We start from the raw sequence: 27,278 nt of genomic DNA, 5'->3' as shown, positions 1-27,278 counted from the left end.
CTATCAAGCTGTTTCATATGGCACACTGGTGGAGTTGAGCACCTACAGTGGCTATATCCATATCCTTTATGACCACTTCAATAGACTCTTGGGTCAAAGATGTGTTCATGAGTGATATCTATGGAGATCACACTTGACTGCCCCATAAAAAGCCACATAACTGAGCCCCAGTGCCCTCCACTTGACTGGATAATCGATAAAATGCATTGATGAGTGTGTTTTACTAAGCAGAATGGACTCCAGTTAAATAACTAGAGAGAGCAAGCTGTTGTATAAGCAAACATATACGTCAACCCAGAGGCCTGCTGATCATTCAGAATGAGTCATCCATATCACATGATGCAAAGCGGTAAACACACTGTATTTGTGTACTTGTGTGGTCGCTACAGCTGTGTTCAAGAAACGACAAAACAACAGAACATGGAGACAGTACGTCCTCTGGGTTTTGATCAAATAAATCAATTCATCAAAGATGTTATTGTCAGTTTTCTCTTCGATGGATGGCAGAATCTGAGTCATCAAAGTTCACAAAAACAGATTTTAACTCGAGTTTCCTACTTGGTGTCAATATAAGGTTGCATGTCTCAAAGGGACGTCTGGTTGCCTCTCAGGTATAAGCTGTCTGTGTAACAGGACCATAAAACCACACCCAAACTACAGCTGCAGCTGGCTGTCAGGGGAGCATCTCCAGATGGCTGTAATCTGGGTTGAGCTGTATTCACAGGGGAAGAAAAGACATTTAAATCCTTATTTTTCTTTTTTTTTAAATTGCTTTCTAAACTTCAAAAATCATAAACATCTGATCAAGTGCTGTTTAATTTTTCATTAACCTCTACATTCAGATATCTAAGTGCCACTGTAGGCCACTTTGTCTGGATTGAATTACCTCATCAGTGCCAACAGTGAAGTCTGTGGCTGTGCTATGCAGCTCCCAAGTGGGACTCTATATGTGTGTTTGCATGTGTGCCCTGTATCCAGCGAAACTCCCCTCCCCCCCAGGCTTTTAATTATGTCTTAGCCACTGACCTAGCAAAGAACAGAAAAAAACCCTCATCAGTCTGTGTGACTTTAAAGCTCATCCATGTTGCAGAGAAATGAAGGGTAATTGAGGCGAATTAGGGAAAATGCTGACCAGTTGTTGTCTTTGAAGTTAAAAATAGAGCAACAACGGTTTTGAGTCATCCAGGCCACATAGTTGACTGCAAGAGGAAAGAAGGACTTGGTCTTTTATACTGAATCTCAGCTGTTGTAGGTTATCATACAACACCCAGATGCTTTTTTCCTTTATGCTGAAGGAATAAAAAGAAAAAGTACTCAGCCTAAGGCTATGGATGTAGCTGTGCATGAGCATGTAGTGGCAATACTTGCTTCTCACTTTAATTCTGCCTTTCATCAGAATGTAAACGCCTTGCTCTAAATAGATATTATTATTTCACATTAATAAATGACTCAAGGGAATAAATCAGATTTTTTGAAGCAGGGTTGTATGAGGTATTACCTACAGAGGATAGTGGTAAGTGCAACCCCAGTTTAGAGTGGCAGATTAGAGTACCACCATGGAAGCTAAAGCAGGATTTATATTTGTGTGTCAGCTCTATGCAGAGTGTACGCACATGGCCTATGCCGTAGCAAGCAGGCTAAGACTGCAGGGTTTCTGTGAAGTGCTGGAAATTTTAGTTGATACAAAACACATTAAACATGGCTTAACAGCGACAATTTCAAACACAAATACACAAATCGGGTCCACTATAACTCGCAGCATTCACAGACAAACACTTGTCTTTTGCTGGACACATTTTCCCCACAAATACAATATGCTAATGTTTTTAGCACAAGCCTATGGCATTTTACATTGTATAAATTAGCCTAGTGGCTAGCGGACTTTTCCTCTACTTATATGAAGCCAGGGTAAATCACACACAAAATGCTATTTTGTGGAGGCTTTATTGTCTTCACAATTTATTGTTTCCTATCATCGAAATTAAAGTACATAAAAGCTTTGTTTCAGCTTACAAAATAGACAGGTCTGCGTCACTGCTAAGTGTAGTTACAGCCCACAGCCTTTTCCTTTGGCACTACATTTTTCTCAACCGTAGAACATCCATATTCTTACGTAAAAGCCCAACTGCACTGTGGACACTACAAAATATACAATGTGGAGATAAGTAGATACCTTCATGGACCAGAGTATACAGAAGAACTTTTGCAGAGGGAGACTGAATGGGCCAAAAGAGAGAAATGTGTAGAAATATGGAAATTGTGGGATTGAGGAAATGTAGTGCCAAAGGAAAGGGCTGTCTGACCTCATGCAACTCCACTCCAAAAAATTTAACTATTCCTTTAATGTTTTTGGTGAGTCAGTGATATTTCCACTAAGGGCCATCATCAGGACACATTACAGGACAGGATATTTGATACATCAAAACCTAATGGACAGTTTGCTTTAGACCGACTAAACACTTGGGATTTCTAGAGGTTAACCCTATCGCAGCACCCCGCTTTCTTCCCTTATGAAGGGTTTTTGTGGGGGAATTTTTCCTTATACTGTACACTGTGAGAGTCCAAGGACAGAGGGGTGTCGTATACTGTAAAGCCCGCTGAGGCCAACTGGGATTTGTGACATTGGGCTTTAGAAATTAAATTGAATTGAAATTGAATTGAAAAAAGTCAACTTTGCACAGAACATGACAAACTAAGTGAATTGCCATGACATTTTCGGAGCACGTTCATGCTCCCCAGGGGACGAAACACCTTTCGTCTTGATACCAAAAGCAATCCTGGACTCAGACTGAAACCAGAACAATCGTAAAAGTTAGTACTTGTTTTTATTCATCATAAATACAATATGCACCGCCAAGCTAGAATGGACATCACTGTCCTCAAATTCAAAGCTGAAGTATTATAATACATCACATATCAACATTTGCATATCCAATTCCTTAAACTGTCTCACTGATGTAGCTGTAAACATTTTTTCATCTTGAGCACTTGCACAATAGAAGTCACATATTTATAGACATTTACATATTTATCTACACTCAATATCTCTACAAAGCATAGAAAAAATAAATTCCATTACATTTATTGTTACATTATTTATTATTACATTATGTATATTAGTCGATGACAGAGCAAGGGTTCAAGGTTGACCATGTGTGGCATTTTGGCTGCATCTCAGAAGACTTGACATGACATCTCGAGACGATCCGAACACTGCAGACGTCTTAAAAGCGCAAAGCCTCGGTCCCCTCTTTACATGCTGTGGGACTGAGAGCACGGACTGCAGCGTGATGTAGCAAAAAGCTGACGCAATGTAACAACTGCTTTAAGTGGCAAATCCATTCATCCAATCTTTCATCCTTTTTTAAGTCGAGTAAGCATTTGTGGGTTCCATCTCAATGAATTCTTCCCTCCTTCTGGAAATGCGTTATCGATCAGACATGAAGGGACAAAGTCAGATTCTGGTAAAATGATCTCTGCCAGTCAGCTTCTGTCTGATTGGATAAGTGAACGCTACAAAGAGCGGAGGAGGAAAATGTTTACAGAGTAGGTGTTCCACTTCCTGAACGTTCACTAGGATTTAGGATACACCTTTCCTCCATCCCTCCGGAGAACACGTGTATATTCAGAGCCTTCCTTGGGACAAACAGCCAAGCTAAACCCAATTTAAGCATGCTGGACATGTAGCGAAATCAGACAACGGAAGAAGAGAGCATTCAGAGAGCGGTGACCCAGAACAATGCTACGTGAGGCACATTTCAGAGTCAAGTTTGAGAGCGTGGTCTTGCCATGTGACTTGGCCTATGTACACTAAGGACAGAACCCAGCTGGAGGAGGGTAGTAAAGTAGTAGAAGTCACTTGAGAGGATGCATGGGAGACATGGCTGTTTTCTTACAGTGCATTACTGACTCAGGACCACTCAGATTTAGAGCATTTCATAACTAAATAACCAAAAAAAAAAGACAAATACCAGAATATTATAAGGTGAATAAATCAAAAGCTTGTACTATAATATTATTTGTGTGTCTGAGGCTCAATTCAGCAGCAATGGAAGTCACAGCTGAACGTTCCCAAAAGTGAAATTCTTAAAAATATCTGATGTTTACTAACAAAATATTTGTTAAAAAAAAAAAAAAATGGCAGGAGAAGTCGGCAAAAGCAACTGTAGCAAAGCCTACTGTCTTAGGCAAAGAGTAACATCAAACAACACAGCAAAACAAGACGCAGTTGGCTAGAGAGAGATTGATTTTGCACCAAAATAAGGCTATACAGCAGTGGGGGTTAGCTTGGGGGTTCAGAGAGGAGATTCCAGCCTCCGTCAGTTTACTTTTAATAATAGATGTGTCAAATTATTTATTTATTCACCTCTCCTCCCCTCTTCTCTCCTTTCCTCTGTCTGCCTGCTCTGTTTTCTACATCTGAAAAACAGGGCGACTTGGCGGGAAGGGAGAAGAGGCCAGGTACAGCTTCATTTAGATAGTGGAAGGAAAACCACAGAGGTGATAATGTGTTTTCATATCCAGCCAGAACTGGTGCTACACACAGCAGACTCCCGCAGGTGACATGTGGCCGCTGTATTTCTGACCTGCTGTGATATTGTCTCCTCCTCACTTGTCATCTCAGGGAGCAGGTGTTTGCTGTGACAGCAGTCTTATAATAAAAGGGTGGGGCTTCAGCAGGGAGGCTGGAGGAACCTGTGAAGCTGGAAATTACATTTGCTCGGAATCAGGAGCAATTTTTGTGTTAAAAGAAGGCAAGAGGAACGGCACGACTCAGAATTCTAGTGTGTCACTATGTTAGGATCTTATTGGGATTCACAACTATAAATTTCCAATTTGTAGCTCAGCTCAAGATGGGCAAGAAGACTGGGAAGTCAGAAGTGGCATTTTTGCCTCAAAGGGATGCAATGTGTTAGACAAAAGCTGTTTCTGTAACCTGACACTCTGTGGCACATTCTGCTCATGTGTATTGTTCTTTGTTTTTGCCCTGCTTCCTGTTTGTTCCAAAAATACCGCCAATTCCCACCTCTGTTCAAAAGAATAAATTTCCCCAAGTTATGATGCCACTGTCTCATCTTTCTCATATTGATTTCAGGCGGGCTAGTGCCTTGCAGGGAGTGTGGAAGCTGGTGGAGCGGGGCAGCTCAGATCAGTTTAGGGTCCAGGAGTCAGGGGATGTTGGGATTCCCTTAAGAGGCTCCAACTATTTTGCTGTTAGCTTCAGGGAAAATGTGAACAATAAATTATATTTTCTGTGATCTGAAATGATAAGGCCTGTAGCTCTTCTTTCTACCAGTTTTTGATTTTTTTTTCTTCACTCATTGATTTCCCCTTGAGGTGGTTGTTGGCTCTTAGCTGCCTTTTCCATGAGCATTTTTATTATCATTTAAATTTCTCTTGATCACTAAAAAAAGCCTGCAGTGGTGAAACTGCGAGGAGCCGAAGCGAGAAACATGGGAGAGTTTACCTGCCCGGCTGGTATGACCAGTGGGACTGGAGAGCTTTAGGCTTTGGAGGTGGAGGATGGAGATGTTAGAGGGGCAGAGAGGCAAAGAATACTGTACAGGGAGCTTAGAGCCTGGTGGTGCTTTTGTCTCAGAATGTAGGAATAGTAATCAAAAAGAAACAAGTGATTTCATCTCTACAGTCTTAAAATTTTGCCCCCCAAATGACAACTGGGCTCATATTGGTTTGTGAACAAACACAAGGGACTTATTTGCTATGTTTGTGTAAAATACAGGAGACACATTTCAGTGGTAGCAAACTCATGTATCATCAATTCACATAAAATAACACCAGCCAACTCAAAAATATTCAGCTACTGAGGCCACCGGTTACTCCAGAACCATTTAAAGACACAATTTAAGCCCTCCTTGAGGTCTCAGCGAATATTGTTCACTTCGAGGATGTTTCAGTCACTGTGAAGTAAATGAGTTCATCCTTGGCTAGGAAAGGTTACAGCAGATTGTGCTGTTGACTATGATGAGGAGCAGGAAGCTCCTAAAACTGCATCATCTAAAAAGTTTGCAAAATCGAGGCATCTGGCATTTCTTCGAGTCTCCAGTGACTCAGATTTTACTTTCTGGCACATATTTTTATCCCCACAAACCACAAAGCACATTGTTGCTTACTACGCTCTAATAATAAAAAGGCAGCAAAAGAAAAGCATGGCGTATACTGCTTAACAGAAAAGTCACTTTCCATGGACTTAAAATGAGTGCCCCGAAGTTACTAAAGTGTAACTGGGGTCTTAAAAACCTTCCCGTTTCCTGAAATGAGGAGGCCTCTCAAATGAGCAGCCAAATGTCTTCAAGACACACAGCAGAAGTCCAGTGACCTTTAACTGGCTACTGTTAGATGCTCCTGATTACTGAACCTGTTCACAGACAGAGTCGTGGATCATCCTGCTGTCAGTGCTGTCTGCTACAGCTGCCAGTGCTGTCCCTCCATGTCTGCTGCAGCTGCTGGACGTGCTGAAAGGCTCTCTGGGTGATGTTAAGAGCTGGGTGGACCTTCCTCAGATTGGGCTCTCCGATCAGAGACAATCCACACAGCCCTAAGTAGGCATGGAGAGGATCTGGCGGACAGGATTTGGAGAGAGAAAGGGGGAGAGGGGAAAAAATGGGGAGCGTGGCGAGGGATGAGAGAGTGAAAGAAAAGAAAAGGGAGAAACTAGGTCAGAGATGGTAACATGTATCACCGCAGAGGCACCTGCATGTGACAGGTCTGTATACTTGCTCAGAGCCAAGAAGGCGATAGTGTTTGTCACCATGCTTTCCATTACTGAATCAATAAAACAACCTTACCAAATTTCCCATTAAAAAACACCATTATTGTTTGTGTTGTACTGCTCCTTTAAGGGGATATAAATAATGCATACACGTTGACCCCATGGCCTTTTCTCTCTCCTGGGACCAAAGTAAAAGCTGCACAGTGCAGTTAATGGACCAGTAATTGAATTATAATTACATGACAGATGATTGGACACAGACATCCAAATCAATCAAAGCAACATTAGCTGCATCAATCAGGATTCATATGGATTCAAAGTCAAGGTTGTAAAGAAGGAGGAGGAGAATGTCTAAATTAGTCCAAGGTCTGATTAAAGAGAATGTTTTTCTATTTAGATTTATATACCCTACTGTGATATTGTAATCAAATTTATTTTTGATTACAGCTAGGTTCCAAATAAGTAATTTGAAAAATAAAGATTTGCTGAACATTAACAAGGTAAATCCACGATGTTATTCCCCTAAAGGGTGGTAAACAATATTATTGAATTATTGCCCAGCAGCACCTCAGTGAAATGGGATTTGTCTTATAATTTTGATGAGAACACTAAGTCCTAACCCATGTGCAACCTCACTGTCGTATTGACAGAGTCAACCATTCTAGCTGAAGAGGGTGTGTGATACACAGTAATGGGCTGGTGCCCTTTGTGGCCGCCAGATCTGCTGGACTTGAGATCACAGGTAAGTTGGATTTTTCCAAATTCTGCATTGAAACAGGGCCACCATACTTATGATATTATGGATGATAATAATGTAACATGCCATTTTCTAAACCTGTAATAACGTATTTTAGCCACTGGAGCAGCAGTAAATAAACTGTAAACACAACATTGACATATCATCACCTCTTTAGTTGATAAGGTGATCTTATCTACACATCCTGCAGTTACATAGCAACATAATTATTCATTTGGAAACGTGTTTTTGGCTACCTAGGGAATGAAAGTCCAATATTCACTCTCTGTTTGCTCTGTTTTTGGTCGCCACCAACTCCCGGGAAGAACATCTGGCACTTTGGCGGCTAAATGCTCCACTATACTATCCCTTTACACATAGGGCCGTGATAAATAATCAATACAAATATGCAAAATGCTCGCCTGCTAATATTTCGCGTCAAAACTAGTCATACCAGCAGTCATTCAAATTTGCGACTGTTGCAATACTTGTTAAATAAAAGATTTTGAGGTGACCAGGCTTACAGCAAAGCCAATTTGTGACAGCTACTGAGACCCTCTTGACCTTAAGCTTTGCCTGGCAGTCAGCTATTTTATTGAGTTTCTCTTTTGCAAATCGCTCTGAGTGAATATGACTTCCCTCTGATAAACAGCTACACAGTGTATATGTCAAGGACTTTTATCATAAAAGGTAAAAACAGAGAAAGTGGATCTGGTATTAGAAAGTACTCAGGACAAAAAACACTGTTCAAAAACATATTGACATGCAAAATTATTGGTGTTGAGCAGGTACTATAAAAAATGGGGTTTTAGGATTTTAGAGGGGTTGCCCAGCTGCTTCCTGCTACATTTCGATCATGATAACTATCTGTTGTTGAGGTTACAAAGGCAGAGAGACTCAGATACAAGGACCAGGCTTTCCTCCGTGTAGTTTTGGCGGTACTGTCAATTCTGTCAAGCAATGAGCCCTGCTGTGCTGTTCAGTGGGCAGAGACTACTTCAACAAAAACTGTCTGCCAAAACAGAGACGTGAGTTGTGCATGCGGCATCACATACCGTAAATCATACTGCCCAATCAGAGAATGGATTGTCAACATAGAAACCTTTCAAACTAATCAATACGTGACTCCTTACAAGGGCGGTGGCAACAGCAAATTCTTGATCTGTGGTCCATCACTTGGGCAGCGGATCTGTTCATTGGGTTCATGACAACAGACGTTTTAACTGAGACTCAATTCAATCAGTTTGGGCTAAAATTTAAACCAACCTGTCGCTAACTATTACTACCTGTTCCTAAAACTGCTGACGATGACCTAAATTCCTTCTCAAAGAGCGTCTGAGGACAGAACCAGTTGTGTTCAAAGGACATTTGGCTTTGTTAGGTTCAGAACTGCTTGACAAATACACAGCACCTTCTTTTGTTCCATTATTGTGAACTTCCTATCTTCCCACACCAGATCCTGTCCATCAGTGGCTGTGCATGATGACTGCACTGTTTAAGTACGTCCAAGTCCAATGCTATCTGTGCCCATGCTGCAAAATACTCCCTTTTATTCTCTAAAACTCTCTTTTGTTCAGTAATATTTACGAGGCTTTGTCAATACAGCGTCTGTTTTGCCTCATTGTTTCTTCCAGCCTATCTTCCCTGCCTTGTTCCTGTAACGTGAGGAGCTCGATCTCCTGTGTCCCCGGGCTACATATGAACAATCGCCTCATCAATTACACATTACAAGGGCGAGCAAGAACACAAGAACACATACGCACACAAGTATGTGCAGCATTGAAGTTTAGGATTACAAGAGCTTTTCCATTGATCTCAAGTAAAACTGCCAACCACAACTCCACCCTGACCTCTCTGCACCTGTGGAGGGCAGGGTGGAAACTGCTCAGCCGAAACGGAGAAAAAAGAAATTGAAACTGCTTAGTTTCATCATCTTTTTGTACTTGATGCAAGATCTTTTGAGCTAGCAACAATATGAACAGCAACCTCTATATAGTCTATTTGTGTTCTGTTTGTTTATCCCACGTGAACGTTAAACTGCTATTTCCTTACCAGCAGTATAAAGCTTCGTCTGATTTGTGTCACTCTTACTTTGACAGACATCCCTCTACAGACACAAAAACAGCAACACTGACACAAGACCCATATAAGCAGCCATGGCAGTATTCTGTGACTGGCTTTCCTCTAGTGTCTGTTTTATGTGCACTCTATCCGATGACTGTGAGATGTTACTGAAATAGCAACCTCTGCAAGTTAAATCATTTACCTGGATGGCTGTCTGGCCACTTGGCGAATCCCCCCACCAACCGATCCTGCGTGGACAGGATGAAGCTCCTGTTCTTGTCAAAGTTTGTATACTGGAACACGTCTAACAGCTGGGACAGGAGAGAGGGTGGGTGGGGGAAGAGTGTGAGAGAAAACGAGAGGAATGAGACAAGTTTTACCAGGAGATTTGGGAGCAAACATAAAAAGTAAATAATATAAATCAGAGACATGTTAATGATTTCCACCTGGTTGTTTCTACAGTTTAAAATACATTTTCAATTCCAAAGATGCAGAGTATGTTGTTCTTATAGATAATGGTCATGTCATACGTTTGGAGGGCATGATATCTTTGGTCGTGTGCGCATTTGTGTATCTGTCCATCCGCAACTAATCTCACATACTACTGGACCAATCAGCCTAACAAATGCAAATTTGACTATACGCTCAAGGACCTCTCATGGTTGCAGTGATTCACAAAACCTGTTTTATACTGCTATTGACTGCCGATTCCTCACTCGTCTTGACCGGCTGGTAGGGGCTGCAAGTTTTCTGCAAATTGGCTCAACTAAAAACAAGTTTAACCATCTGCTGTGGGCCACATTTTGGCTTTCATTGTGGTTCAAAAACTGACATCCATAAAAAAGCATTTTGAACCAAAGCATCTACAGATTAATTCCATACCTGATATGTTATGAACCACTGAAGTTAGGCACAATATGAGATGAATACATGTACATTTTTTCTTATTTCCACCATCAACTTGACTGTAGGAGAGACAGGAGGGACAACTCTATGGCTGAATCCAAATGTCCACCCTCTGGACTTGGAGACTGAGCCCTCGCTGACTTCAGTTGTACTTAGTGTGACAAATTTACTATCATTACGCAAAGTCTGCGTGGGCAGAGACTACAAGCAGCTGATAGACAGTGCACAAGACTGTTTTCCTTGTTGCCAGGGATTTGTTCAACCATCACTGCTGTCCTGTTCATATATATGTCATATAAGTTAATGAATTGTGCCTATCACCCTTCCCCGCAGATAACAAGATAAAGATCCCATAATAAGCCTTTTTTGTGACTGAACAAAAATGTAATCATACATCTCTAGATAATAGGCTACACACATTCAACAACAGAAATTACTTACATGAGTAGACCTTGTTTTTCGGACAATTTTTCAGCCTATTACACTGCACAGCCTGATAGGCCGCAATAATAAAAGGCATTTTCATTCCTCAAATTTCTGTATCATGATGTGGTTAAATATTTTTTCTGGCCTACACAATTCAAGGAGCATTTTAATAGGCCTAACTATCAGTTACTATTTTACACATTCCTACGTTTTTTTCGGTAATTGAAATAAACACAAAGTCAAATCCATATTGCAATGAATTGTGGGTTATTAAATCAGTGAAGTCTGCTCAAGTCTGCACCCAAAGCGGACTCTCTGGAAGTCTATAGAAAGTCCGCTCTAGGTCCCTTGTGGACTGGTTGAACTGATTTGGACAGCCCTCAGCACTCCCAGACTTCCCCAGAGCGTGCCCACAAAATCCGCAAGTCTGCAAGTGCGGTGAAATGTGGACATTTGGATTCAGCCTAAGGGACACAGCAGCTCTCCATAGTATCTCCCAGTTGTGTTTCATCTGTTACACGGCGTTCTACCACACTGGGAGCTTGTCAGAAGGGGATCGATTTGCCAAGCCGATTTTGCAGACTTGCATACTTTGTTGATTTGGTCATTTTTTCCTTGATATTTGTGCTTGTACCATTAGTAAGTACCCAGGCTATGTGGTTAAATGGTTTCTGTTTTTGTCTATTTTAAGTTGTTTATAGTTGTTATTTCATGCTTCGTTGTGCTTTAGCCTACAGACGAGGTTAATACCGTTAGAAGTACAGTTATAAAGGACAAAACTGTGGCTGTTTTAGTTATTAAAATACGTTCATCCTCATGCTTATATTGTATCTATAGTTCACATTACAGTGCCTGTAAGCAGAACTCAATCTGCTCTGTGCAATGTGCCGTGGCGCCATTACAAATAAACAAGGCGCTTCTGAAAAGCACTGTGCAGCATCTACGACAAGATTTTTCAGAGTGGCTGCCATCAGCATCTGCACTCTACTGACTGCGCTTTTCTACTAGTTGCATTTAATTTCAGGTGGCCTACTGACATCTCCATGGATAAAGATACTAGTGGAGGAAACATCAAGCCTTAATGTTTTCCATACTGCAACTTCTGCCTTATACAAATATTTTGTTTGCATGTGTGCAATTGTCCCTCTGGCACAGATTTGACCCAGAAATTCACAGTTTTCCTGCATCGTGTTTGTTTATGAGCATGTGTGTGTGTATGTGTGTGTGTGTGTGTGTGTGTGTGTGTGTGTGTGGCTGTATCCCTGACTTACTCATAGCTAGTTGCAATTTAGCTCACACTTTTCTGGACCATGTGTGTGCATGTATGTACCTCTGGCATAGTTATGACCCAAATGCTGAAAGGTTTGCTCACAAGTTCTTTTTGGATTGTGTGTGTGTGTGTGTGTTTGTGTATGTGTGTATGTGTGTGTGTGTGTTTGTGTGTGTGTGTGTGTGTGTGGGGGCGTGGGCGTGGGGGATTAACCCAGTTGTTTCAACAGTGCTATTTAAAAAATGCCCCATCTTATTTTCAGCATGTCTGTGCACTTTGCAACTTCTCTATGAGGAGAAAATGGTGGCAAAAGTGCAGAAAAATCAGGGTAATACTGATACGGATACTGAAATGCACTTAACATGTTAACACATGCAGGAGTGAATATGTGAATATGTGCCTGTTACACCAGTCTGTACCTCCAACGTAGCTCCCACCCAAAAGGAGTAGCATGTGTCTACAGGTTTGTTGGGGCGCCCGTGGAAGCCGCTCTGCTGCCTCATGATACACCAGCGTCGGATCCTGTCCAGCTCCCGCTGACTCAGCGCCTCCTCCAGTCGTCCCATCAGACACAGAGAGGCTATGGCACAGTACGTCCAGCCACCTGGACACACAGACGGGCAGGTGCATGAGACACATTTAGTGAGTGGAAACAATTCATAACACCAGTGAATCCAAATAAATGAGACTACTGATTTCTGACAATTTATTAAAATTGAGAAGTGGTTCCAGTGGTTCACCCTGACATGTTCTGATGACAGACAACAAGATGATTACAGGGCACTGCAGGGGAAACAGAGGGCGTGTCTGCGTGTGAGCTCTTTTACTGCCAAATATTTGATAGCATGCAGCTTACTTTCCACCTTTCCTTGGAAATGATCATAATGTGGAGCTCTGTTAAAGGGACAGTTCACCCAAAAATCTAAATAACATATTTTTCCTCTTGCCTGCAGTGCTATTTATTCATCTAGATAGTTGCCGAATGTTGGAGATAATGGAACTAGACAGCACTCAGTTTGTGGTGCTCAAAGCGCGAAACAAACAAAAAAATACATTACATTTCTACCAAACTACACCCACCAACTGTATTACAGCACAAACGTGAAGCACGCAGCTATTGCCAGCTCACCTAACACCACTGAGCTAGCTAACGTTACAGCTCAGCCAAGGAAGACTCTCGTCCATGAGTAGATCCTTGGGTTATTTGCACGATGATATGGTTGGCAGGTGTAGTTTGGTAGAAAGAAAAGTGTTTCTATATGAAACTGCACACAACAACTATGGCAGAGATCTCTGACACTTGGCAACTCACAACAAACAATCAAGATGGATAAATAGCACTACAGGTAATAGGAAATATAAACTGTTCCGTTAAGTTTCGTCCGAGTATAATGAAATGTGTGGTCGTAAGGAAAATGGGTGCAATGGCTGCACTTTTATACTTTTCGGCACAATAACTGGAAACTTCTGAGTGGAATAAAGATGCATCACACAGGAGCTATGTCTCAATTCAGGGGCTGCTGCCCTTAAGGGACGTGGTCTTCGCGGTAGACGTCGGCCACATCCTTTGAAGACCGCATCATCCAAACTGAACGGTCTCCGAAATGGGACGGTCTGGTCTGCGGAGGATTTCCTGGTTGCATCACCAGTTGTTTGGCATTCCTGTTACCTAGCAACCAGCTGTGCTTGACAAAAGATGGAGTAAGCTAGTAAGTTAGTTAGCCCTAAATCATGGACCCAGAGATTAATGTTATCTACAGTATATGTGACCAATATATGTGTACACCGCTGTTACATATTTCAGGCTGATGGACCGTTTTCAGGTCGACTTATTAAATTAAGATTGTTTAAGCTGTGTGCTTTTAGCTAACAGTAATGTTAACAACAGTTAACCATTAGCTAGTTAACAAATGTTCGTTAACTTAATGTATAACTGTCACCAGTGCGCAATGCATCTTGGGACAGGCTGGGCCACAAAGGATTCATCTGTTGCATCCTCCAAATTCTGGGAGAGAAGGCTGCATTTCTAGGCCGAATTAGAAGGAGCCTTCGAAATAGGAAAGCCTTGGTCGCAATGCGCAATGAAATGCAACTGGTCTTCAAATGCAGCCTTCGAAGGCTGCAGCCCCTGAATGGAGACCCAGCTAGGGACTGAAGGCAAAGTTTCTTTACTGCTCAAGTCATACAAACACGAGTGCATTCACAGATTGATGACAGGCTGTTATCAGTGCAGCCACAAGCAGCAGCTATCCATCACTTTCTACAACCCTACTGTCAACTGCTTTCATTCATGCCTTTAACTCATCCCTAAACATCACCACCATCTTTAACTGCTTATCTGTGTTTGTGTGTGTTCATGTGTGATGCAGTGAAACAAAGAAAAGGTGAGGTGAAGTGTGTGGGTCAGGGCTGTAAATCTGCCGACGTGTTACACTCGCCTCTAATCAAACATGTCTGGCTCACTATCTGCTGGAGGCACAGGAAGATCAGGGGGCATGAACATAAATCTGAATCAAACACAACTGTGGGGAATCCAAGACAATTTACTCTAACAGCAGGCTTGGGACTGTCATGTGCTTTATAACAAAATGGAAATAATAAAAAAAGGGACTTTTTCCAAGTGAATTTAATTGAAAAATGAGAGTTCAGAAAACAAGAATACATAGCCTAAAGAAGACGAAAATACTGGAATTATAAAGGATGCAGTGAGATAAAAGCCGACCACACTGAATACATACACACATAGAGAGAGAGAGTTAATGTATCACCCTGGCACACAGTTTCTGAAATACCATGTTTCAGGTTGAACACAGAAGCTCAAACACAATTATCTAAAAAAGCAGTGTAAGAGTGTGTGTAAATTTAAAGCACACAGTGTGGGAGGTCTTGATGCTGAACAAACACACACTTTAAGGGTGGATGGGTAATGAGCATCTTCTGTGTATCTCTGCTGATGTGTAATCAACTCTCAGACAGACAGTTGGCTGGTTTGCAGTAGAGAGCCGAGTCTCAATGAAGGCTGTAATCATATGAGTTTAATTTATCGCAACAGGGAAATTACCAAGATGCACTAGGATCTGCCCCTGTTTTATTTCCATAGATTTAATTCACGCAGTCTGTCACAATGTTTACAGAGAATACTATCTTTAGGCCCCGATCAGACGGAGCCCATTTTGCAGGTTGCAAAACGCAAGGCGTACCACACTGCCTATTTTTGGTTGAAGCCTGTTCCGATCAGACAGTTTTTGCAGCTTGCTGTGTCTTTTTTTAAATTGTTGCAAGGAAACCACTGAATGACCTGTCCTTAGCCTGACCGCTATTTTGCAGTGAAGTAAACTCACAGATGTTGGTGAAGATTCTCAATCATCCAGGTCATGGTAATCTTAAGCGCTATATCGTAGGCAACTGGACTTGCTTGACTGGACATCCTTTTTCAGTTCTGACAGACTAGTTTAAAGCCTGCGACTCCACACCAGTCCGTTAGAACTGAAGAAGCCTCTAAGATGAGAGGTGAAACATCTTTAAAAAAAACCTCAAGCAAGGTCAACATGTGACGCTGTACATGTGACGCTCAGAAAAAGAAGAAATTAGAGGGAGTTCCACCTGCTGGTCCAGGGGCTTCGCTTGGATGAGTCGGGGACAGTGTGACAATCTGCTGTCAAGCGTCTGGCCTAAGTACGGTTGGTAAAATGTTATAAAGTTGTTGAGGCAACAATTTGTTCAGACAGGTCTTGACACTTGCTGTTTTTTCAACTAAAAGCATGCAGGGCACTCCCGCAAAAATGCAACGTAAGGTGCTCCACAACGCAAAAGCAGCGAGCAAAACACTTCACACTCATAGAAAACCATTACAAAAAGCCTCCCCAGGCTGCTAAAACACGCTCTTGGGGCCTTATCATGTCAAAAAGGTGACCATAGACATGCTCCAAGCAGTGCTTTGAAATGTGTGCGTGCATGTGTGTGTGTGTGTGTAGGATGAAGGCTTTTGTAGGAGAATAATAAGGTTTAATTTGAGTGGGGGAGGGATTAATGAGGACAATGTATCTACAGAGATGGATTTTAATGGCTAATCCTTTAAACCAGTTACTCCCATCAGCCACTTTCATGCCCTCTGCTACGACACCGCCAACGCACACACAAACGTTCTGATCTGATATGAACCTTGATGATGTTCATAAATCAGACGTTTATATCTGGGCTGCCAAGTGCGTCAAGTTTTACTCTTCCGCTCCACACCACCACCTCTAATGACACTCACATTTCTGATATATCTGTAACTCAGTATGAACCATTACAAGATGATCATACTCACCATGTGACTCTCGCCCGGCACCCTGGCCAAACCCATTGTCATAGGACTGTGAGGAGGACAAATAAAAGCCATTCAATTACAAGCAATATTTCATTTGTCATGAAAGGCTAATGTGAGCGTGGAAGAGATTACTGCCAGAAGAGACTTAACTGTATTAACTGAATTACTCTATTGATGCTATGGGTGGATTCAAAACATCTTTTAAAAATATAAAAATTAATTTGTGAGGTGTAATTTAAAACTGAATTTAAAGATGTCAACACAAACAAACACTGACATGCCATCCCAGTGGGGCTGCAACTACAGATTATGTTCTTGACTTGGTCTACAAAATGTCAGAAAATTGTGAAAAATGTTGATCAGTGTTTCCCAAAGCCCAAGATGACATCTTCAAATGTCTTGATGTGTCCACAACTCAAAGCTATTCAGTTGACTGTCATAGAAGAGTAAAGAAACCAGAAAATATACAAATTTAAGAAAACGGAAAAGAGAATTTTTAAATTACTCATAATTAATTACTCAAATTCATTAATGATTGATTTAATAGCTGACAACTAATCGATTACTCGCTAAAGCTTTAAGTCCCAGCTGTTTTAACTGGCTGTGCAGGCTACAGAGCTGCTCAAATGTGACGTGTCTTTTTCAAAATGAGAGGCTTACCATTTGTTCTTACTGGTCAAGTCACAACTGGAGGCATCCTAAACTGGCTAATCTTTTGTGTATTTAGTTGTCTTCCAATCAAGTATCAGTAGTCATAAGTTACATATATCTCATTAAGGATACAAGAACGCACTGAGAAACACAGTCTAGCAGCCCTTTGGTTGCTCCCTTTTGGACTAAAATTCATGGCATTCTTGAAATGGTTTTCTCGACCAAAATACCCTTTAATTTTGAACTGATGTACCTGATTAGTCTGGAGGAACTCGAATGGGAAAAAAGGATCAGTATCTGCTGAGAATACTATTGGTGGCATGTAAGAAATCCTTAACCAAGAAATGGCTGAAAAAAGATATGCCTAGTGTTGATGAATGGATTGACTTGGTTCATAATATCTATGTAATGGAGAGATTGACTTTCAGCCTGAGAACCCAGAAGGACATTTTTACTGAGAGCTGGACAAAATGGCTGGTTTATGTCTCAAACATTAGACGTGACTTTGTCTGATAGGTACTAGAAACCCTGTGATGTGACTTTTAGCCCCCCCACTGTATTTTTATGTTTTTATTTATGTTATGTTTATCTTTTTTCCTTTTCTGCTTACAGTCTTCATGTTCAGTTGGTTTTGAATTCTGTAGTCTAGCAGATCTCCGAGACCTGAGGAGCAGACTGGAAAAACACTACTTTAAATGAATATGTGTAAAATGATTTAAATAACCCAGGTCTTAGTTTCATTTTTTATTTTCCATTGTTTAATTTAATATCCAATTACTCAACTAAAACCAAGTTGTATTAGCTAGCAAGTTGTCCAGCTACAGTACAATGATGTTGTTCAGGCCTTTGGGTCTTTGGTGATGGTGTCAGCTTGGTTTTACTCGTATTTCTGTCTAAACCAACTTTTTTTTATTCAACAGAGCAGCTAAATATGAGCAGGCTCCATGACTGTGTTTTGGGACTACACATAGGGACCAAGTTATTTCAGTCCACAGAACAAAAAGGCATAAGGTTTAACACTTGCTTTAAAAATTTTCTCCTGAAACTGTGACAAGTTTTGAAGCAACTGAATGAAGCAGTGGCTCAACAACAGATGGCTGTCACTTGGGAAAAACTAACGAGGTTGAGTCCTTGTCCGTCTGTGTGTCTGGTCTGATCAGACCATAACAATAAGGTTGGTAAATGGATACCCGGCGCCATTCAAATGGAAGTGAAACTTAAGTGTGGCTGGTTAACTTGTCTACTGTTCAAGGGCTCTCTGACACAAACCCAGCTATCATCTGCTGGTTTCTGTGTACTTGCAATCACTGACAACTTACTCACATTGCCAGAGACATTTTGGAATTCATCCACCAGCATGTGGCCAGTGGATAAATATACCTTTTAGACATGAATCACAGTTATCTGCTAACTAATTAACGGAGCGCCCCCCCGCCTCTCTCCCATCTGTGTGTGTGTGTGTGTGTATGTGTGTCAGAGAGAGAGAGAGAAATAGAGTCATACACACCCTGCGCACAATAAAGACTCTATGTAATGAAACACTCTTGTGTTGAATGTCTGCAACTTAAAATAAGCTGAAGTTCAGTGGTGAATGGGATCATGTCTCAACTCTGGGGAGTTCAGTTGTACATGAGATTGAGAAGACGGGCATGAAGACAATACCTCCCACAGACAGCTTTGATGTGTCTGACCCACGTCTGACGGAAAAACTAACACTGAGGCCAAAGTATGGGTTGAGTAAAACATCAGTCAGCATCCGACAAAAATATCACTCCAGTGCCACATCACAAAATTGGAACATGTTTATCTCCTGGTGAGGCGGAAAAACCTCTGCTGCAGCTTTAAGACCATGATGCACTGCTCAACCACCCCTTCAGCATTTATTATAAATGAAGCATTTCTAGGCAGAGTGCCACCTACTGAAGGTGGATGGCTTGTTCTCCTCATTATTGTGCAGAGACACTGCTTTGAATAGCGGAGAGAGGTTGTAACAAAAACTTCATATTCCTTCATATAATAATAACCACAAAAGAAAATATAAACTCATTCTGACTCTGAATTTGAGGCTGTAACACAAAGTTTGGACAGGAGCACATACAGCATGTTTACCACTGTGTTAGATCATCTTTTCTTTTAACAACACTGAGGACCAACGACTTTAGTTGCACAACAGGCTGGTAACAGTCTGTTATCATATTTTGCGCTTCATAACCTGCCACACATGCTCAGTGGGAGACAGGTCTGGACAGCAGGCAGGCCAGTCTAGTACCCCCACTCTTTTACCACGAAGCCACTCTGTGGCAACACGTGCAGAATGAGGCTGAATAATTAGTAGGGACGTCCCTGAAGAAGACGCTGTCTGGATGGTAGCCTTTGTTGCTCTAAAACCTGTATGTACCTTTATGTATCTTTCACAGATATACAAGTTACCCATGATGCCATGGGGCACTCACATACCCCCATACCATCACAGATACTGGCTTTGAACTTGGTAAAAGTCTGGATGGTCCTTTTCCGCTTTATCCCAGAGGCTAAAATAAAATGTCACTGCATACTTTTCTTTTGAAGGTCTTTGCACACTGAGTCAGTTTTTTCAGATGCATTTTTTAAACACATCAAAAAAAATTGTCATGCACAAAAACCTTGCACACTGGTTCCGATGAATTTTATTGTTCTATTCATTGTGAAAATGTCCCAATACGTGACCAAATGAAAAGACACATTTCCTCCTTTGCTGTCCACTGAAGTTACCTATCTGGCTGTCACCACTCCCTTCCTGTCTTTCATTTGGCACCGTAGCTGCATGAAGGGGCGGAGCTGTCCTCCACATTTTGTGTGCGGTCCACATCCTCCTCCTCTTCATCATCATCCACCTGAATATCAATATCTGACCCACTGAGTGTGAGCTATCCGAGTTGGTCAAACGACTCTCTAAAGGCTTCTGACGGATGCGACAAACGCAGAAAATTGAACCGGTTCCAAAAATTTTAATGAAAGACTAAAGTTTTGGACTCAGTGTGCAAACATGATTGACACAACATGAGGTCGTATTTATTTTTAGACGTGTGACAATTTCGGACGAAAAAATGGACTTGGTGTGCAAAGGCCTGTAGTGTCAGTCCATCTCAGTCGATCATGGTTTTCATTTTGCATGGCACAGTCTTAACTTGCATTTGTAGATGCAGCGACAAACTGTGTTTAACGACAATGGTTTTCCAAAGCGTTCCTGAGCCCATGCAGTAATATCCTTTATACACTCAGTGCCGCCAGAGATCCCTAAATTCCTTGCAACTGTGCGTTGCGAAATCTTGTTCTTAAACTGCGAGATTATTTGGCCACACAGTTTTTCACAAAGTGCTGAACTTCGTACCATCCTGAACAACTGAGCCTTTGGAGGATGCCCCTTCATACCCAATAATGATATTGTAATGTGTTACCAATTAGCCTGTTTACCTGTGAAATGGTCAAAACAGGTGATTTTGAGCATTCTACTACTTTCCCAGTCTTTTGTTGCCAAAATGTGTTGCAGGCATCTAATTCAAAATGAGTGTGTATTTACAAAAAAATAATAAAGTTAATCAGTTTGAACATTAGATATCTTTTCCTTGTACTGTATTCAATTGAATATAGGTCAAAAAGGATTTACAAATCATTGCATTCTGTTTTTATATACTTTTGACACATTGTCCCAACTTTATAGGAATCAGGGTTGTACATCTTTAGATCTACTCACCAAACTTCCTCTAATGTACTCGATGGCCTTTTGGATGTCCATGCCTGACCAGTCATCCAGTATGTAACAGATACTGGCTGCACAGTAGATAAACCGTATATCATTTTCACTTCCTTCTGGCACTGCGTAGAAACTGGAAGCAAGATGATACACAGACACAAGAAGAGAGTTAAACAGTTTAAAATTAGCTGAATGCATTTAAATCATATCATACAATAAAAAAGCCTGTCAGCTTAAGTTGCTAAAAGGTTAACTCAGATAAATTTATGTCTACAGACAGTGTTATCTGCCAGACATGCTATACACACTGTGTGTGTGTGGCTGAGTGTTTGCGTGTGTGGACAAATTAACTGCTGTTGTCGGACTAAACGTGAGTTCATGTCAGTCTGCATTAACACTACTATTCTTCATATGACCTCAGGTATATTGAGTCAGAGAGAAAGTGCCAGAGTAAATTAGAGCGTAAGTGCAAAATTGTGTGTGAGTGTGTGTGTGTGCACTGACCTGCCGTCCTCCAGCTGGAGCGCTCTGAGACCAGCCAGACAGGCCTGTTTGTTAACCCGGCTCAGGTCGTCTCCCAGTATTAGAAGTGAGCACAGCCCAGTGTAGGTCATGGCTACATGGCCACTGTCATATGGATGCAGCACACCTGGACCCTGAAGACAATATCAAAATGAAATACTATGATACATGAAGAAAAAAACAGAGAGATTACTGTAGTTCTTAAAACAAACATCTGGAGAAAAAAACGCAGTTTATAGACACCAGAGAGATAAGGTATTTTGCAAGCTACAGACAGCTAAAATAGACTGTTTTGAGGAAATGACTCGGGTTAGCAATGCTGTTACATCCACAACTATGTCTGCATGGGAATAGATAAGTAGAGCCAAATGTAAAAAAACATATCTAACGCAATGACTGGTAATACTACAGCTGCAGAGATGATCCTAATAAAACTGAAAATGGCCCAGACAACCTGATGTGAATGCACAGATTGCTGCAATGATTGAAATGGCTTAAAATTTTTTGAGAAGGATTAATGCAAATAGGAAAATAGAGAAAATATGGGATCATTAGCAGTGAATATGTCTACCCAAAATATATTTTCAGACTATTACAAATGGAGAGGATGCTTTACATTTTACATACAAGACACAATGTTTGGTCAAACTTGGGATCAGGTCTAAAAACATTACCTTAGTGCTGTAAGGAATTCCAATATGTGACGATCCTCGAAACCCACATCGACTAAGGTTAGCTTCTGGAGGAGAAAACAGGAGAGAAGGTAGAGATGTAAGACAACATTAAGTACTGGTAAACAGCAAGAGAAACTGGAACAAGACAGCCCTACTTTTACTCTCACAAACTAGGTCTCAGTCTGTCTGTATTGACCTTCAGCAAAGTGCTGCAAGGATGCTCAGACAGCTAAAAACAGTGTGCTGCTGCCACCTACTGGCCATGATGGAAACATTAGATATAGCAGAGACCAATTAAGAAAATGCCGTCATTGTGCTGCAAAGAGTGCACAATACGCTACAGTCAGTTTCAACGCATGAGAACCAAACTACTCTGAGAATAGTATTCTTTTTTTTTTTTTTAAAGATTTTTTCTGGGCATTTTTAGCCTTTATTTGACAGGACAGACAAGCGTGAAAGGGGGAGAGAGAGAGGGAGTGACATGCAGTAAAGGGCCACAGGCTGGAGTTGAACCCGGGCCGCTGCGGCAACAGCCTTGTACATGGGGCGCCTGCTCTACCACTAAGCCACCGACGCCCCGAGAATAGTATTCTTAATTGTGTCACTATTTCTGATTGAAATGGCTTACAACACACTGATCATGTGCTGTGCTCACTTGTTCTTGAATTTCTACTCTTCAAACCTGTATTCAGTCAAGGCAGAGAAGGTCTACACTACTGTCTGCTAACTAAATTTTGATGTGAAGAAGGTACCTGCAATATTAGGGACAGAAGTGACACACCAGGAAAGCTCAAAGCCTCCCAAGCTTTATTCTCACATCTAATGACAGAAGCCCAACCAGACACCCAAACATATGGCAGCAGCGAAAATGAGACCAATCAAGCTCGGCTATCCCGACATGATTTCTGTTGATGTCTTGAATAATGAACTAACTGGGCATCTAAACAGATGGCTCAGAGTGGCTTGTTAAGAGACAGAAAAAAACAAGTCATTAAATATTTAGAGATCAACTCTCCCTGATAAACAGAGGGACAGCTGAAACAGGTGAGGTGAGGTGGGGAGGACCTGTGGAGGCTAATATCTATTTCAAAATCCAAACAGTATGAATATATTTTCACAGGCTTTGAAGTTTGACACCTCTGAAGTCTTCACCCTGATGAAACCATAGATCCGTCCCTTACACACACATTTCATAACATTAACAGAAGAATTGAACTCAGATATTTCAGGAAGTATTTCTGCCTCAGTTCTTTCTTCATGAAACTCCTTGAGGTTGTTTCGTGATGTGGACACCCAACACACTCAAGCTCCCTGCCCTGGAAATTTAGAAATTTATGCAAGATCGTCTTCACCAAGTGTGCCCATAAGAGCAATAAAAAGAGCATTAGTCTTGCACCTTTTCTAAGCTCATCTCTGTACCACACGAGTATCCATTCCTCAAAGGGTTTTCTCATAGACTGCTTCTTTCCTCCATCGTTCTTAAAAGCTGAAACAACATTTTTAACCTTTATTTAAAAATATACTACGCAGTATTGCCAATTACTCTTTGTAAGCATGCTCCTCAGCAAAACTGAAAGTAAAAGCCAATCATAGATTCACTATCATTTGCCGTTTTGCCTCGCTATGTTTGCATTTTTTCAACACTGCGCCTCTTGGGTGTCTGCTGCTTAAATGTAATTAAAAAGGTAAATGTAACTGTCCTAAACACAGAAAATATGAAAATACAGGCAGAGGCCAGAGTCTCTGCAGAAAAATACACTGCCACACACTTCTAGTAGGTCATATCTGATGATTGTGAGGGATTACTTCTGTATGAGTCGATACATATACTCCATCTTTTACCAGTCAAGTAATAAATATAAAAAAGGCAAAGCCTCTTAAGGGAAGGGGTAGGGGTTAAAAAGAAATGTTAAGTGTGACAATCAGCATAATATTAATGAAATGCAGACTAGGACACAAGCATCCGGCAGGCAGCTAGCTAACAGTATCAGGCAATACAACAAACAGGACATGAGTAACACACACAAGTGATAAGGCAAGAGGCAAAGCAAAACAGTAACAGGAAGAGAACAAGAATATGTGTGGGAAAACTGTGAGCAATAGACAGACAAAAGGTTAGGAAGTATTAGCGTGTCGGGAAACAGCTTCATGTATCAGCGAAAAATGTCCACGATAGAGTCCTTGAAAGCTGACTCAGAGATAAAATTGTCCAGTTTAAGTGTTTTTTGCTTTAGTCTTTGGCTGCAGCAGGCCAGAATGACACTGCAACAATACTGATTGTTCACTCCATGACATCCGAAAAATCGAAATTCATTTGTTTGTCCAATAACCATTTTTGAAGTCCTGTGTGTCGGATGTAATTATGGTTCATTCAACTTGCTCATGATGTATTTAGTTGCTTCGACAACAATGATGGCTATGCAGGGCGTGCAGGTACGGCCATGAAAGTGCTAAGAAAAGTGAGTGCTGGAACAAAATCCTCGGCCAGAAAAGTCAGTGTTCCTGAATAGGTTAAGTTGGAAGCTTGTGGTATCCAGCTTAATCTAAAGCCACTTTGACTATGCTATCATATCCTGGTTCTGTAATCTTCCCAAGCTATCAAAGTAAAAACTCAGGTCTCCCAAAATAAATTGATCTGAGTGGTCTTATATTTCAGTTCATAAGAGCAAAGGGACCAACCAGTTCATGCAGATAAACTGGTTCCCTGTGATGTCTAGAGTGATACAATTAAAATTTTGTCAGACTCACAAAATAGTAGATGGTGTAACACAAAATTACTTATTTAACCTCTTCCACATGTCAGAGAGGCTCACAGGCACAAATTAAATCTGACACTGGTTATAATGAGTAGCCAGATGGGTAATAGCGCTTTTTAGACACATGGGTCCCCATGACTAGAACAATTAACAGTAAATAAACCACAAAACCAGTGGCTGTGGCTCAGAAGTAGAGTGGGTCGTTCATTAATCGTAAGATTGGTGGTTCAATACCCAGCTCCTCCAGTCCACATGTCAATGTATCCTTGGGCAAGATACTGAACCCCTAATTGCTCCCGACGGCTGTTCCATCGGTGTGTGAGTACATGTGAACAGTTACTGAGTAGCAGGTGGCACCTTGTATGGTAGCCTTGGCCACCAGTGTGTGACTATGTGCGTGAATGGGTGAACGTGACATGTAGTGTAAAAGAGCGCTTTACAAAATGAGGACAAAGATTAAGGCACTTAAGGCAAAACTGAAACTCTGGCTTTAAGATGATGTCCCTGTACAAAAAGTTGTGTAGACAGGGTTGTATGTAACCGTTGAATCCACCATTTTTAGTGTAATAGGAAGTGTCTACTAAAACTACAAAAAGGACCACAATGAAAATTAGTCCTGTGACATTTTTGTTATCTGTATCTGTTTGTTGGTGTTACACAGTGGTGTTACACAGTGGTGTAGTGGTAGCTGATAAAGTGGGTGTACTAGATAGATGGGTAGGTTACCGAGGAGGAAGTGAAGGATGCTCTCCAATGGCTTTATGGCTGATAGGTGGGAATTAGTGGTGCGGGGAAAAAAATCAATATAGCATAGTATTGCAATTATTATATAAATCATTAATATACACGCTAAACCTATGGTAGCCTATTAGAATATGATAACCAGCTGCTTTTATAGTTTACTAGCTACATTTTGTTGCATTAAAAATGAGTGAAGTGAGATGAACAGACTAACTATTCTACTTTGTTTGAGAGCACTGTTGGTGTTGATAAAGTTTGTACTTTTGGGGGCATTATTTACATTTGAAAAGGGGTAATGGGGCGTCGGTGGCTTAGTGGTAGAGCAGGCGCCCCATGTACAAGGCTGTTGCAGCAGCGGCCTGGGTTCGAGTCCAGCCTGTGGCCCTTTGCTGCATGTCATCCCCTCTCTCTCTCTCCCCCTTTCACACTTAACTGTCCTGTCCATTAAAGGCAAAAAAATGCCCCCAAAAAATATCTTAAGCAAAGGGGTCATGATTCGCAATATATTTGATCACAATACTCAGCATATCGCAACAGGCTTAAAATTGCAATTATATTGTATCGTGACTTATGTTTCGAGACAATATCCTATCGTGGGGCCTCTGGTGATTCTCACCCCTAGTGGGAATACTCTTATCAACCAGAAAAAGAGGAGAGTATACCCCATATACTCTCCACTACACCATTGGTGTTACAACCATTTCAAAGTGTCTTTTTGAAGCTTATTGTCACATAAACAGAACAAGCGTATGATTTGCTGCCTCATGTGAACCTTTGTTATGTCTTTAGTCAATGAATACTTTTATTGCAAACCCTTTCCAAAATAACTGTGTAATCTCAAGTTATTTCCAGTCAGGTGTTAAATGTGAAAGTCTGAAACTTACGGTCCTCTGTAGGCAGAACCTGTAGTGAGTAGATCCACTCAATCATAATGTTCCTATCAATCACATCCAGAGCGTCCAGCACATCCAGTCCAGACAGGGCGAAGAATATGATTGTTAACCTGGAAAGAGGCAGAAAGCAATCTTATTAATTATTAATCAGATAATATTGATGGAAAGAAGACTACACATACACAAGCTACAAGAGTGAATGCATGGTCAGAAGAATGCATCAAATAAGAGGCAGTGTAAACTGTGGCAGTGAATTCACATTACATTATAAAATGATTAAAATACATCACTTTAAGAAAACCTGACTTGCTAACACTTAGCTGATAGTTAAGTTTAGCTTCAGTTTGTACAGGCAGCTGAGCCAACTGAAGAGTTATCTCTGAAGTTTACAAAATGAGGAACCTGCCCAACAGTCCATTTAGCTTGAAGTTCACGTTCATAAGAACCTAATTCATATAATATAACTACTAATGTTTCCTAATTAGTTTATCAGGGCGTCGCGGCCCGCTGTTGGTATACTTTCCTGTTTTATTACAGCCAAACTGCCATAACTTCACTATCACTGCTGTTAGCATGCCCGCTAAGCTAAGTAGCACTAGCGCTCATTCAAAGCGGTTGAAGCACAGCTAGCTTGAATGCTAGTCAAGTTCTCCAGTGAAACACATAGACTACAGGAGCGTGTTTCACTCCAGTAAATGTACCTGGTTGTTTCCAGCGAGGCGTATCTCTCAGGTAACACCTGTAATGTTCTCTGGAAGAACCGTACATGTCTATCTCTTAAAAAGTCTATTTGCTCAAATTCTTCAAACTGGCTCTCCTCTTCCGCCATCTTTGCATCCGCACCTATGAGGAATCTTTTCCGGT

At 41.2% G+C, this 27,278-nt stretch overlaps 1 protein-coding gene across 1 annotated transcript; it reads right to left on the bottom strand.

Annotated features, from left to right (window-relative positions):
• Nucleotides 1–2,800: 2,800 nt before the first annotated feature.
• On the bottom strand, nt 2,801–27,266 carry pggt1b (protein geranylgeranyltransferase type I, beta subunit). The gene is made up of 9 exons (XM_050050535.1): nt 27,116–27,266; nt 26,406–26,524; nt 22,025–22,089; nt 21,333–21,484; nt 20,829–20,961; nt 16,445–16,490; nt 12,552–12,736; nt 9,733–9,841; nt 2,801–6,577 (listed from the first exon to the last, which is right to left on the bottom strand). The coding sequence occupies exons 1-9, from the start codon at nt 27,241–27,243 to the stop codon at nt 6,411–6,413; spliced, it is 1,104 nt and encodes a 367-aa protein (XP_049906492.1). The 5' UTR covers nt 27,244–27,266; the 3' UTR covers nt 2,801–6,410.
• Between the last annotated feature and the right edge of the window lie 12 nt (nt 27,267–27,278).

This window comes from Epinephelus moara, chromosome 8 (assembly GCF_006386435.1).
Source record: "Epinephelus moara isolate mb chromosome 8, YSFRI_EMoa_1.0, whole genome shotgun sequence".
NCBI lineage: Eukaryota > Metazoa > Chordata > Actinopteri > Perciformes > Serranidae > Epinephelus > Epinephelus moara.
This window is presented reverse-complemented; position numbering and strand designations above follow the sequence as displayed.

Coding starts and splice junctions, on each gene's coding strand:
- pggt1b (XM_050050535.1), bottom strand. CDS start 27,243: ATGGCGGAAGAGGAGAGCCAGTTTGAAGAATTTGAGCAAATAGACTTT. Junction 22,090..26,405: donor GGTTCTGCCTACAGAGGACC/GTAAGTTTCAGA, acceptor TTTCTCCTCCAG/AAGCTAACCTTAGTCGATGT. Junction 12,737..16,444: donor TGCCGGGCGAGAGTCACATG/GTGAGTATGATC, acceptor CTGTGTGTCCAG/GTGGCTGGACGTACTGTGCC.